Source organism: Crassostrea angulata, chromosome 3 (genome assembly GCF_025612915.1).
Source record: "Crassostrea angulata isolate pt1a10 chromosome 3, ASM2561291v2, whole genome shotgun sequence".
In the NCBI taxonomy this organism is placed as follows: Eukaryota; Metazoa; Mollusca; class Bivalvia; order Ostreida; family Ostreidae; genus Magallana; species Magallana angulata.
The window spans coordinates 47272880-47288476 of NC_069113.1; the positions used below are offsets into that span (position 1 = coordinate 47272880).

Sequence of the window (15597 nt, forward strand, 5' to 3'; positions counted from 1 at the left end):
GTTGTTACAAAACCTATCCAATCAGCATTTTAAAATTTAGAGAGAACAGATTTGCCACTGAGGTGCTGAACAATTTAAAAGCTTTATACGGACAAAAAGGTGTGGCTACACAAATCACTGCGGTGTTTGTATTTTACAAGGCCGTTCGCCGGTGTGAGGGAAGGGCAGAGGTGCCATCCGCTCCTAGCCTTGAATGTCTACGTACATTCAATGGCGCATCTTTCTCTACGCCTCATGCCGCCATAATATATGCATACGTTGGAGCTACGGGGGCCAAGAACAAGCATGAAGATGCGAAGAATGGTTAAGAGCTTATAAGATACAACATGCAGACTGTTCTTAATAGAATATATGTAATTCTATTATAATCAATGGAAACTTTTAAAATAATGTAGTTTGATAGCTATAAAATTGTTATATCTTCTGACAATATACAATGCATTGATCAACATAATTTTACACCTTCTCGGCTTCCGTAGAAACATTTTTATCCTGGGAGCTTCAAGCTGCCCAGCGTTCTTCTATGTACAAGGGGTCCATGTACATTACTGTGTACACCGAAGTGCCTTTATCGCCACCATACCAATTACTGTATGCATCTGTCCGTCATATGTACGTGCATGTAAATAAATTGTCTGGACAATTTCTCAGTGAACCGTAACCAAAATTCAATAGCAATGAAGATAGAATCTGTGGAAGTGAGTTTTAGAGATGACTATTCTCAACAAAGAAGGCTGTACTTTCCGGGCCAGACTGTCAGTGGGACTTTTAGCTTCCGAGTGACCGAGACATTTACAGTAAACAGTAAGTATGACAGTGTGTAATCAGTGCATTCCTATCCCCATCGACAACGCTAAACAGTGACCGCTCGTTGACCCCCCTGTACTGGGATACTGGCCATAATACACGTACAAGTGTATTACCGAAGCTGCATACGCATGCCTTTTAAAAATTGATTGCAACTGAAATAATATTCATGCATATACATTACGCAATCAATTATGAACCGATTATGGATTAATTAAGACGATCGCGAATTCTTATTCTACATGTAAGTTGCATGTAATGCACTTTTCATGTTGTCCGTGCTTTAAATATATGGAAGGAAATTATCGCCAAAAGTCTATGCATCTAGCTTTTATTCTAATTATGCTTACTTCTTTAATCTTCAGTATATTTACACATGTACATGTATGTCACTTTGTTGTTTTCATATCCATGCTTATCAAATTTCACTTTTATTCAATTTCATTCTTTATGTTTTCCTTAATACTTTGTTGCAATATTTTCTTTTTATCCGTGTAAATTCTTACTTATTACGTTTATATTCATACCGGTTCTTTACATCTTCGCTAGCCAAGGGTTTTCGGTCCGCTTTGCTCCCCATAAACCCTTGGGTTTATGGGGAGCAAAGTGGACCGAAACCCTTGGGTTTATGAGGAGCAAAGCGGACCGAAAACCCTTGGCTAGCGAAGATGGCAAAGGGTTTATGGGGAGCAAAGCGGACCGAAAACCCTTGGCTAGCGAAGATGGCAAGCACCCTTGGCTAGCGAAGATGGCATCACGCAAATCATAAAGCGAATTTAATAAAGACGAATGCAAGTTGTATTAATTTTACAATTTGAATTAACTGCTGCATTTATGACGCCAGGCGGCAGTGTGTTTGCTACAATTGATGTTTCCCCTTTACGTGGTACTCGGGGATCCTAATTTATAGTTTTGTTTGCCGTGGAAGGGGGAGTCCGAGGCCTTTTGCAGTATGTTTATTATGTGAATTTAAAAACTTTGAGTTATGAAGGTTTTAGGGGTGGCTAGAGCCCCCCCCCCCCGAAAGAAAAACAACAAAAATAAAAAAATAAAAACTTTGAGCTCTGTGAAAGACTGAAGATTTGATTCACAAGATTACAAGCTTTGATAACTCTAGGTACTTTAAGATATTGATGTATATTTGATGCTCTTTTCAATATTTCTCATAAACACTCTCCATCTGCATTTCCATCTAATTTAAAAGGTGTTGTTATGAAATGCAAGGGGAAAACTCACGTGGAATGGACGGATACAGACTCTAAAGGCGATGATAAAGAAATCGACGTTGATGAGATGCATTTAGAAGATGTCCAATATTTGATAGGATCAGGTATAGAGCTGTAATGTCAGGGGCATGAATAGCATGATGTTAAAAACAATTTTTAAAAATTAAGACATATGGAGTTTATTACATGTTTAGCTTAATATGTGGTGGTTATCACTCATGTGATAAATTTTTGATATTACTGTAACCAAACGTGACGTCGCAATTAACAATACACATTGAATCAATTGATTGAAAAAGTAAAAGATATCTCATTTGAAATGTTTTAAGTTGTAAATGTAAAGCATTAATGCTGTTTTTTTTTTTTACATTAATATTAATTGATGAAAATATGTTCGAAAATTAAATGTTTGTCAATTCTCACTTTTTCAATGCGTAAAGTTGTTTACGTGTTGTAGTATATGTGTTGTGCAGTTTGCAGTTATAATTTTTACACAAAAGATTGAGGTGTAACAAAGACGTGGTAAAACATGATAAAAAGAATCTCCCATGATTTGCAATGGTATATGAATTTTATCCAACTCATTGTGTGGTTTCTACAAGTAATTTTTCAAACACACAACAAGTTTGATAAAAATCATATGCCATCGCAAATCATGAGAGTTCTTAATGTTATGATTTTAACGCAGCTTAATTGGTAAGGGTGTTTCATGGCAATGTTTCCCAAATAAAAATACTGAGAATACCGAAAGAGGGATTGGATTCGTAATTTTCTATTACACTATAATCTTACAATAAATCGTGTTACATGTTCTTCATAACACGATGATATTTAAAAATTTGTATTTAGATGTAATTTAATAATATGTGAACCTCAAACGGGCAATATTTGATATGGTCGAATACCTGCCCCAATTTTATCTATTACGTCACATAAAATATCTAATTCACGCAATTTTGCAAACAAATAAAAATATTGTCATATTTTTTCTTTATATTTTGCATTTGGGAGTATAGAGCGAAAATCTTTTCAAGTACGATTTTTGCATATGTTTTTGTTCTTATAATTACACATCATACTTAATGGTACTTAAGCAAGCATGCACTCGATTTTTCTCAGTCGAAAAACCATCGGAAAACACCCATATTTTGCTCCAAAACATTAATTTATCAAATAAGACAATCTCATTTCTACACGATGACGTCACTTTGGTGATAAAATTTTACACACTTGTTTTTAATATGAATTCAACTATCTTTCACCTTATTGTTATAGCTCTTTATAAAACTTAATAAGAAGATGGGTGAATAAGGCGTGTAAACTGCCCATATGAGGATAGATAAGATACTATAAAATTAAAATATGAACAAATCGCATAATTTCTTTCTCAATTATTGAAAACAATGTATATATACCATAACATCGATTTATAACCTTTAAATATGTTAAATATTTAGAATTTAAACTGGCGTGTGCGAGTCAAAACCTCCAAATAGTGTCATTTTTAGGACTTCAATTCCTTTTCTTTTATAGAGTGGGTCTGGGCTCCATATTTTTGTCATAGTCTATATGAGGTTTAAAGGAAATCAAACCGATTTCAATCAACAAAAACGTGGAGAGATGACCCACTATGCTTTAAAAATGTCATTTTGTATCCCAACAATTGAACGTTTTAGAGAAATACTACAAGTCCGTCAATTCGTGGTTGAAGTTGCATTTAGCATTTAACAATGATGTTTGTTGTGACTGAAATGGCTCAGTGGTTAGAGCACCAGACATGAGGTAACATTGTAGAGCTAAGGTTTTTAGGTTGTGGGTTCGATACCACCAAAACTTTAGAACTTATTTTTTTTTCTTATCGTTTGTTAAAATATTCAAAACTGAATATAGTAAGAAATCGTGCTTTTATAAACTTGTAATATAACATCATCTAGTATATTTGGTTGGAAAAAAAATTAATTTGAAATTGTTTTTTACGACAAAACCAAATGGGCATTTCCGCTATCTTGTTCCCCCATCTTCTTTGGGGGCGAAAAATGCATAATACCGCATATAGTCCTTTTGTAATACATACTAGTTATCCAGATTTAATAATTTAATTCTGGTTGCGACGCGGCATTTGATTGGATAGGAAAATTTTGTTAAATTTGTATAACTTGGTTACACGTCACAAGACACATCACCATGCACCAACGTCAAAAACGTACTAATTCGCTTGACGTTACGTTTGATTTTTGAACAGATTAATATCATTTTTAAAAGTAAAACGCACTTAATTTGTACAGTAAATTACAGAAAAATAAATTATATGGAATGAACTCAATATATACCTCAGTTATACTCGTATTACTTGGGTAGACATTGAGTTTATTTCTGTAAAAATATTGTACTACATGTATATGTATCTTACAAACCCAACTTTACATCATAGTCGTTTCATATCATAACAATGCCTCTGATTTCGAATAAAATTAATATCTTTATCACATACATGTATTTTATAAGAAAAACATCAGTTTGTATTGTAGCATTTGTTACATGAACACATGTGAAACGGTGCTTATCATTAACCAAACTATACATCATGAACAGTGTTTATAGGCAATAATTTCTGGTTCTCATTGGATTTTTTTGTAGAGTATGACAAAAATTTTCGTCAAGATTTATATGTTGGGGAGCATAGACATGAGTTCTCGTTCAAGTTACCGGAGAATCTGCCAACATCTTATGAAAACAAGCATGCCTATGTACGCTATTACCTGAAGGCAAAGTTTTACAGACCAGAGTGGACGAAAACTAACTATGAGTTCAAGGAACACTTCACTGTGATCGGTCTTATTGATCTTAACGGAGATCGTAAGGCCATGGTAAGATTATCGTATCTGTGTGAAAACTTCATAAGGCATAAGTAATATTATCATATCTCCTAGAAAACTTTGTAAGGCCACATTAAGATATCGTCCCTCTGTGAAAATTTCGTATGACAATGGTAAGATTATCCTATCTCTGAAAACGTCCAAGGTCATGGTAAGATTATCGTACCTCTATATCTCTGAAAACTTCTTAAGGTCATGATAAGATTATCATATCTCTGTGAAACCTACGTAAAATCAAAGTAAGATTATCGTATCTCTGTGAAAACCTCGTAAGGCTATGGTAAGATTACCATACACTGTATCTCTGTGAAACCTTCGTAAGATAAAACTAAAATGATTGTATCTTAGGGAAAAACTTATAAGGCCATGGTAAGATTATCGTTCATGTATCTCTGTGAAAACTTTGTAAGGCCATGGTAAGATTATTGTATGTCTTTGAAATCTTATATATCAAGAAACTTTGTTTTCAAAATTCAGGGAACACTCCGCACCATGGTCTTTCACTAAAACAACCATCACAAAATATATAAAAAAAAAAATCTAATTTCCAATTTAATGTCAACGACGGAAAACCCTCCATCTTACTGCATAAACAATACTCCATTGGCTATGTCATGTTCCCATTCCTACCAGGTTTTGTTGAATTTCTTTAAAATAAATAGTAATACATGTACCTTTTGCCAAAGAACATTTGGAATCGATCGCTTTAATTTATAAGGGAAAATTACCAATAAATCTCCTCTACTCAAATGTTCCCTCTTTTCACTCGAGTGAAAACAAATTACTAACAGTGATTAATAATGCGAATCCATTCTCAAAACCAAACACCCAAAACAATATTTTCAACATCATCATCGGGGTACCATCACTTTAATTTTATCAGCAATGAAAAATCTCCTTAAACTCATTGCTTCATTTTAAAACATGGGCGAAAATGGGGCGTTTCAAAAGAAAATTGACCGGTCTAAAAGATACAAGTTTAAACATCAAATTCATTGTCATTTCAAAGACAGTCACAACCGATGGATGATTGAAATAAATAATAATTTGAAGCAAAGAAGCTCATTTGAAACAGTCCGGTAATTTCATTATTACATTTTTGCCCTGAATTATTGCTTTGTGACCTTGGTATTTTTACTAATAGCAACCGGTCAATTCAACCGATACGGACACGGTTGGATGCTGCTGCTGTGCTGAAGGACCGATTGTCTCGGAGTTCAAGCTGGAGAGAACCTGCTATGTGCCAGGGGAGTTCATCAACATACGGGCACTGATTGACAACAAAACCTCCAAGAAGATGAGCGGCTCCAGGGTGGAACTCTGGATGGTAAAATTTCTAAGTATCGGGATAAATTAAAGATGATAAATTACAAGTTTTCTTCAATGTGCATATTTTTGTCCTCTGCTTGTAGGTGTATATATACCGTAATTTTAAAATAGTAATGTTAAAATAGGGGGCGTGATCAAATACAATGAAGTCCAAATGGCTTTAAGATTGATTCATTTATTAAGTTAAGATAATTTGATTTTCAGCAACTTTACTATCAAATATTTAAAAATCATTGATATTTGAAAATGATTTTTACATTATTTGAATTTTTTTATAATCAATATGCAAACCCCGCTTGCGCCATAATAATGCGCCATTTGCTAGCTTCATTGGTGAACTTTATCGAACCATATACGTTTCAAAATTTGACCGTAGTATCACCGCAAAGACACATGAAAATGTAACGTAAATATTGAATAATACACATAGTAAGAGTTTTCAGTTTCAGAGTGTTAGTGCATGGGGCATTAAATGTATGTACTGAATTGATATTTATTCTTCCAGAAAGAAAAACTGGTATATAAAAGCTATTCGCATACAGATAAAAAAATGATAGCTGAACTAAGACACGGGGAAACTCAGGCCGGGGGTCAGGATATATGGAGTACCGAGAGACTTCATATCCCTCCGTGTCCCCCAACGATGGAATCGAGTTCCATCATGCAGCTGACATATAGTTTACAGGTGGGTACGCCAACATTAACCTCTTTGTTGTTTTGTTATCTTTCGCTTCGCTAAGCCGAACATAAAACTTTTCCTGTCCTAATACAATAAAAGACAAACACAAAAATAGGATGAAACAAAGTTAGCCATTTATTATTATTATACTTTCATGTTAAATAATGAAATCTGATTGGTTTAGATGCAGTTGGTAATCCGTTCTATTACCCTCAGCGTAAGCAACACACTTGGCAACGGGTAACACAACGAATTGTTACATGCGCGTAAATTATGCGCTTACAGTTCGCCGTAGAATTCACTTTATTTCTGTATAAAAGCAGTAAAATTTTCTTTAAAATTAAGACATTCAGTATAATAAAATAAATAGTGCCTGTTTAGGAGGGTTACCTTCGCTTCGCGTCGGTTGACAGTGGTTTTCTCGGGGTGTCAATTTCAACAGTTACCCTCCCAAACAGGCACTATTTATATAATGCCAATTCTGAACAAAGATCATCGAAACCATAGGAGGGTCAGTCAGCATCCATATAGTTGAAGTCGAGATGAACTGTTACAGACGGACGAAATCCTGATTGGAATGACACTGTTAAAACAGCCCCAATAGACTGGATATATTAAACAAAATTCATATAATGTCTCTGAAAAGAGAACTAAAATTAAAGCATAGAATTAATGTAATATGAAGACAGATTTACCAAATTCTGGATTAACGTTAAAGGTCCCCCAAAGCATGCACTTGTTTCCGTGGTAAACTGTACCCCATAGTATAATAACACAAGGTGTCACATTGAATTATTATACTTTATGGTGAACTGTTATTACAGAAACAAGCTCATGTGACCCCAAATTAATAATATTGACAGCTTACAATGCTTTAACCAGATACCTGTATCAGTAGTCTACTAAACACAGTTGAACTTCGAAGTCTCGAACACTGATATCTCGAATACAATGGATATGTCGAAGTGATTTGTAAGCCCCAACTACTTGTTTTTTAAGTATTTAACCCTCGATATCTCGAACACTCATATATCTCGAAGTTTTTAAACAGTCCAATCTAGTTAGAGATAACGAAGTTTGACTGTAATAACATTATGTATCGTTTTTAGTTTATCGGCGACATTGGCTTCCTGGGGGTCAATCACACCGTCCCTGTGACTATCGGAACCATCCCCTTGACCAGTGTTTACTCCATGCCCAGTAACTGGAGCTCCATGCCCAGCCCATTCAGCTCTTTCTACCCGCCCCTACCAGCTTCCGGTACGATTACCGATCCAGCGGATATATCCCTCAATCCTATTACGTCACAACCTGGCACCCTGCCATCGGCACGTAAGTGACGTTTGGACAAAAAAGACATTTTTTACAAGAAAATTAGAAATAAATGCATGCGCATGTTTGTGAGATAAAGCCTCCAGATAATAATAATAGTAAACTTTCAGACAAAGCAATGTTCATAGCTTAGAAAAAAAAAACATCTAAAAATTTAAGGTAGATCTGATGGTTAATTTGTTTACCAACTACCGTAGTCTCCTTAATAAGTGTTAATAGAATGTATTTTTATTACATACAATGTGTAAAATGTTTTATTACATTCAAATAGTGTTTTTAAGTTGGCGAAGTTAGTAACTAAGAATTATTATGCACAAAAAAATATAACCTCTTATTTGTGCGTCTTCATCTTCACATTTTTGAAATTTTATGTCAAGATTGTCAAGCAACACTCAAAAGAAATGGATAAAAGACAATTTTTTTGTGTAAATATAATAATTCTGTTAACCATATCAAAATACATGTACCGTACCTAGTACAATGTCAAGTTGATGTTTCTCTATTTTTTATGTCAAAAATTCTCTATTCATTACCAGTATATATAGTATTAATGAATTTGCTTTGATATAAAACTTAAGAGACTTGTCGCCTACAGGTAATTCATGAATACCTACAATACGGGAGTATTTACTTTTTTGATTCCACATACATATATAATAACTTTTGTTGTTCCCCTAATATCTATTCATCACACCCTTTCAACATTTTCCTAACGACCAACTACCTGGGTATATATCATTGTCAAAGATTATTGCAAAATAGATTCAATAATTCAATAAAATTTAGACTGATTTAAAAAAAAAATAAAGGCGTCAGTCTAAAATATTATTGTCAACAAAACAAAACTGTAAACCGCTAAATATAAAATGTGTGTAACTTTTCTGTTACAGCCCCTCCTTCGTTCCATGAAAGTGTGAACTTCACAGGAACCATTGTGACGGAGAAAAATGAAGGGAAGAAGAAAAAACAGAAGTTTCAGCCGACTTTTATATATTATAACTTTGGGGGAGAGCCATTGCTCCCCAAAGACATGGGTCTGCGCTGAGAATGCATTGTCTGATTTTATTTGTAGGTCTGATGATTGCAAATACTGAATTTTGTTGATGTACGTATGTACATTCTCAATTTTTTGATTTTTATTCAAAAAATTTCTATGAATTATATTATCAATTTTACTACTCATTATAAATATCAGGGTTTTTTTTATTAAATAATGATTTTATTCATAATTTTATGCTATGTGTAATGTACATGTTATAGAATCGGAATGGTTTAGTCAATGGATTTTAAAAAAAAAATCATATGCAAGTGTACATGTATTAATATCTATTTATTAGCAATAACCATTAAAAGATGAACATTTCTATATGATTGGTTGCAGATTATATTGTTTTTTATGAGGCTCTTGGGCCACATTGCTGGTCAGCTGTGCATCAATCTAAGTACCAATAGTTTTCTTTCATCAAATTGTTATAAAATTTTACAGTAGTTTTAGACTGATTAACTTATAGTTTACACAAGTTTTTGCCACCGCCATGAAATGGCTGGGGCATAAATTGTTACCCCGTTCCTTCACTTCATCATTCCATCCTTCTGTCATTCCATCATCAATCACTTTTCGATCATTATCTCAACTACCATTAATTGCACACATTCAACTCAAATGTGATACATATATATGGATATATCTTATAAATATACAGGCTAAGTTCGAATTTGGTTCCGGTGTTGTATAGCAGTTTTTCCCCCATAGTAGCTTCTCCCCCCGGAAAACCTACTATATAGTAGCCTTTCCCCCTGGGGGGAAAAGCTACTATATAGTAGCTTTTCCCCCATAGTAGGGTTTCTCCCTCACGTTTTTGGTTCAGATTTTATAAAAAATATTGATGGAAATCCAGTAAGGATTAAAATTAATGTTTCTACACTCCCAGGTTGTATACATGTACAACTGCATTCATCTATAAAGGCTAAGTTTTGTTTTGCCGATTTATTATTTTTATAGACTATGCTGAAAATTGAACATGTGTGAAATGGAATTACACATAAAACTTAATTTAGGTAGTTAATTGAAAAAAAATACTTGGTTTTACAAGTTATACACTTATATGCATAATTCTGTGTTCTGAAATTGTACTAAGCGAGAATGTTTTAAGAATTTTTTGATAAATCTATCAGACTGTCTGTCTGTTTTTGAAAATTTCATCCAGGCTAAACCTCTGTTTTAAAGAGATTTTGTTTTCAATGTTTCAGAGCCCGATTTTTAAAATCCTATTATAATGATTATAGTGCATATTCTTAAGGGGCCAATGTCTCATAAACTAGATATGACCATATCACCATATTTTCATAGTGGCAGTGGTTTACCACTTGTAGATGACTCTGAAAATTTCAGCCCTCAGGGTAGGGGCCATTGATGTTTCAGGGCCCGATGTTTAAAACCCCATTATAATGATTGAATAATGTTCTATAAGTGGGGATCCGAATCTCATATTCTAGAGATGACCACGTAACCATATTTTCACAGTGATAGTGTTATACCACTAGTAGATGACACTGAAAATGTTAGCCCCCATGCAGGGTAGGGGCCTGTGTTGTTTTCGAGCCCGATGTTTGAAATCCAATTATAAAGAAAATGTATTTTTTAGGGCCCCATATCTCAAAAACTAAAGATGACCACATAAACACATATTTTTACGCATATATTTCCTTATCAAAATGATTGAAAATTATGATTCTGCTTTTCTTTTTTAAGAACTATATATAATATGATTTAAATTTGGCCCCCATAATTCGCAATTTTTTAAAGTGTTTCGGGTACAGTAAAATTTTATGTTATTTTATAGAAGAGTTGATTTAAAATATATTGTTTACCTATTCATTTGATTTATTTGCACTCACTTGCAGTATATGACGTCAGAAGTAACGCTATTACTACAATTCAATCAAAATCGGTAAAACATTGACATTTTTCTTATCCGTTTACGAATGGAAATTATAGAACGCATGCTTGAACAAAGATATTTTTTGTTACTTATTAGTCTTGACTATTTATATCTCTGATTAAAATATTTTGTTTGTTCAAGCATGCGCTCTATGTTGTCTGAAAGAAAAACTGCTTGAAAACAAGCTGTTTATGCTAAAATTGCAAAAATGGCGGGAAAAGGTTGTCTTTACGATGTCATATTTCTTAAATGTGAGCACTTGAATCATAATGAACATTATGTATAATCATCACATATATATCTATACAAAGAATAAAAAGAATTGAAGTAAAACGACGATGTTCATTTAAGGGGGCCATCTAAGGCGCCCATATCATATATAGTCGAAAGTTTACGAACAATTTTTTTTAAAAAGGTACGCAGGTAAATTCATTATTCTTCAAAACATTTAATCAATTCATAAGATGACTAATGATATAATAAATAACTAGATAAATAAATCAATTAACTTTTATACATAAAAGGAGCAACCGAAAATCAAAAATAAATAACCAACCTAAGCGCATACATGTACATACGACTTTTTTAACTTGTGAGTTGATTAGAAGACCAAGCTTATATTTAAAGAAAATAAGTCAGCTCATCACAATAGATGTGTTGGGTTTTTGGGGGGTTTGGGTTTTTTTTTAATTACCCTTGTTTCATTGTTCGAAGAAATAATATGGTGCACAAGTAAATCTTTATTGCAAAAATATGGAACAAATAGTAATATACGATTTTTAGGTAAGTGGATCGTATATCTTGATTTATATGGCATCGTTTTCAAAATTGTATATTTATAAATCACGTTGCAAACTTAAAAGTGGAAAATTAGCAAATACTGAGTGTAAATATATACATAAGGTTAGTTCAGGCTCCATTTCACATTTTCCAAAGTAACCAGCAAAGATACCGACATTGTTCTGGTTGTGAAGACATTTCCTTTTTTTTTAACAAAATGTTTACATCATAGAATCTCGCGTTTTGTAAAAAATGTGCTAAAAAATACGAATATGCGTAACTTTAAAACCAAATTGTAATCACTAACTTTTCACGTGCTTTTAATATTAAATCAATTGAAATACCCCTTACCCATGATTTAGAACCCCATCAATCAAAATAAAACTAAAACATTTCAGTTCTCATCATATCATTGCACCCTGTCTCCCGTTTGATATTTAGAAGAAGAAATATATAATTGTTTTTAAGATCGTCAATTCGAACGGTATTACTAGTACATGTACTTTAAAATTGATAGCCTTTTGGACGAAGGGAGTAATACATTTCCAATTTGTTTCCCCTTCCTCTACAAAATTAAGTCAAGATTGTACAGTTAGTTCCCTCGGAGAAGCTTATACAGAGATGGTAATACATTGGAAAATTAAAGTTCCAAACCAGCGTATTTTTACTCAAATATGTTCTCACGTGTTCTTAACGTCAAAGTCGAAACTGTAGATAAGCATCGATTAGATGAAAAAGATTCGAGGTATTCCGAAATCCGTGTAAAAGGTGTTCCAAAAAGGTGTAAAAACAGGTGAAATAAACGATGATGACACATGAATGTTATGGAGGCGCGTGCCTTAGTTCATATTTGGGGTTAAAAAAACATGTAATACTATTTTATTCTATGTATTAATAAATGCTATAGTTATCCTTTTTATGAAAAATTAGTATCATATCAATTATTGCAAATTCTTGCCACGAATGGTCCACCATATACATGGCCGGAATGTAAAAAAGGGGGAAAATCCACTATATAGTAGGTTTGCCGTGGGGGTAATCTGGCTATAAAAAGGGGGAAAGCCCACTATATAGTCAGCTTTCCCTGGGGGAAAAACTGCTATATAGCCATTTTTCCGGGGGGAAGAACTGCTATATAGCCATTTTTCCGGGGGGAAAGATGGCTAGGGGGAAAAAGCACTATATAACACCGGTCCGATGATTTTTGAAAGAGTTATGCCTCTTGAACTTTGAAAAAAAATTGGAAATTCACTTTCTATCTTTATCTCAACAACCGTTGCAAACATTCAACTCAAAATTAATATATGGATGTATCTTATGACTATACAGGTTGAGTTTGAATGTGGTTCCGGTCGGATGACTTATGACAGAGTTATGCCTCTTGAACTTTGAAAAAATGGGAAATTCGTAGTTTCTGCTCTCTAATTTTAAAATAAGGTTAATTTATTAGGAAATACAGATCAAGTTTCAAATTGGTTCCAGTTCGAGGTTTTTGACAAAGCTATGCTTCTTGAACTTACAAGAAAATGAGTATACGTAATTTTCAGGGATTGATAACTTTAATGCTATACTTTTGGCATTTGAAATTTTGGTCACCTGCGGGGGCATTCCTGGCGTTACGAAACATCTAGTTTTTAAATACATTCTGTAAAAATACTTACCAAAAATATCTTCAGGCATTTAACAACCGATATTACAGTAAATAACGCATAATTTGTCTTCTGTTAATCAATTACAAGGATGTGCATTTATCAATTAAATATTCTCTTTTAAAGACTGAACCATTTAGTGCCAAGTGTACTGTATACAGGGAAACATTTACCCCCATTTTATTTTAGCCTTATTTAAAACAGGGCAAATTCAAAACAGTTTTTCAAATTAATGCTTACGTAAAAGAATATTTGTTTCTGTGTTTAGGTGAATACAAGACGAGGCGGAATTGTTTGCATGTGTAGACGGGCGAAAAAATAGGCGGAAATTACCATGTATACATTTATAAATCAAAATGTAGATTGAAAGACACATTCTTCATGTAACCAAATTACAACAATGCCCTTTATATATCAGGCTGGAGTGTGGAGCCATAGTAAAGAAGATGGGTGAATAAGGCATGTAAAATGCCTAGTATACACGGACGGGTAAGATACTGAAAAAATAAAATATCAATAAATCTGATATTTTTTTCAAAAATTATTTAAAACAATATGTATGTAACATGTCATCGATTTTTTTACCATTAAATGTCTTCAATACTTATAATATTTTGACTCAAGCAGGCGTTTAAGTATTAGAACCTCCAAATAGTGTCATTTTTTCAAACTTCAAGGTCTTTTCTTTTATAGAGTGGGTCTTCTCCATATTTTTCTCGAAGTCTGAGTAAGGTCTAATGGAAAACAAACCGATTTCAATCAACAACAAGTGAAAAGCTGTCAATGTGACAGCAAACCGGGTTTTCATTTATGTGAACTGTATCCATAATCCATGTCAACCCGTATCCAGTGAAATTGGAGTACCCTATATGCAATATTTTGCCAAAAAATGACTAGCAGTATGCACACCTCTGATATATGTACAATTGATCTGCAAAAGAACAACTTCTTATCTTGAAAACTGTAGGAGGAGTTATCCGTACAATGAGGGTACCCTATATGCAATATTTTGCCAAAAAATGACTAAGTTCAAAAGCTGGTACTTTATTCATAAATTATCGGAAATCAAAATCCTAACAATTTATGCACACCTCTGATATATGTACAATTGATTTGATTTGAGAACTGTAGGAGGAGTTATTTGTACAATGAGGGTACCCTTTTGGCAGCCGCCTTCCCGCCCGCCATTTTCACCATTTTCATAACCGGATTTTTCCGTTGGAAAACCCGGTTAAAAACGTGGAGAGTTTCACCACTTTATACATGTATTAAAAATATCATTTTGTATCCCAACAATTTAGTGTTTTGAAAAAGTAATACAAGTCCTTAAAGTTGGGGGCGAAAGTATCACACGGTATTCAAACAACCTACTTTGTTTTGTCTGAATTGTCTTAGTAGGTTGAGCACAAGACATAAGCTAACCTTATATATAAAGGGTATTTATGATGTGGGTTCGATACCACAAAAATTTAAGGCAATATTTTTTCTCTTATCATTTGTTGAATATATTAAAAACTGAATATACTTAGAAATTGTGCTTTGGCAAACTTGTATTATATTTGAATAGATGCAATTTGAAAAAAATTAATAAAAATTTGTATTTTAGGACTAAACTGAATGAGCATTACGCTATCTTATTCCCCAATCTTCTTTTGGAAGAATATTTTTATATCCTATATTTGCACAGAATTCGTTAGGAAATAATTAACCATCAACACTAGCACAAATTTTTATGTCCTATAAATTGCAACTTTTTTTTGTATATGTGAGTAATGGCATGTCCTACCTTTTGCACCACTGTAAGTTAATTTCCGCGTAAAATCACGAGAATCAGTCCTCGCGGATTTTAAAATATCGCTCTTATTTTTCTGACAGTTTTGTGCTATATGAAATCATAACAAATAATTGGTGCCCGCGATTTTATATTCTCACGATTTGATGAAAAACAGCATGTAAAATAAAGATTTTACAGCAGTT

The 15597-nt window shown here is 33.4% G+C and overlaps 1 protein-coding gene across 1 annotated transcript; it reads left to right on the forward strand.

Moving 5' to 3' along the window:
- The first annotated feature begins 502 nt into the window (after positions 1–502).
- On the forward strand, positions 503–10110 carry LOC128175104 (arrestin domain-containing protein 3-like). The gene is made up of 7 exons (XM_052840517.1): positions 503–804; positions 2012–2137; positions 4671–4900; positions 6054–6236; positions 6744–6923; positions 8027–8249; positions 9140–10110. The coding sequence occupies exons 1-7, from the start codon at positions 678–680 to the stop codon at positions 9292–9294; spliced, it is 1224 nt and encodes a 407-aa protein (XP_052696477.1). The 5' UTR covers positions 503–677; the 3' UTR covers positions 9295–10110.
- Positions 10111–15597: the final 5487 nt, after the last annotated feature.

Bases quoted from the DNA above. Each gene is read 5' to 3' on its own strand.
- LOC128175104 (XM_052840517.1), top strand. From the start codon at position 678: ATGAAGATAGAATCTGTGGAAGTGAGTTTTAGAGATGACTATTCTCAA. The intron at 805-2,011 runs GTAAGTATGACA...CTAATTTAAAAG, and splicing joins CGAGACATTTACAGTAAACA to GTGTTGTTATGAAATGCAAG. The intron at 6,237-6,743 runs GTAAAATTTCTA...TTATTCTTCCAG, and splicing joins CCAGGGTGGAACTCTGGATG to AAAGAAAAACTGGTATATAA.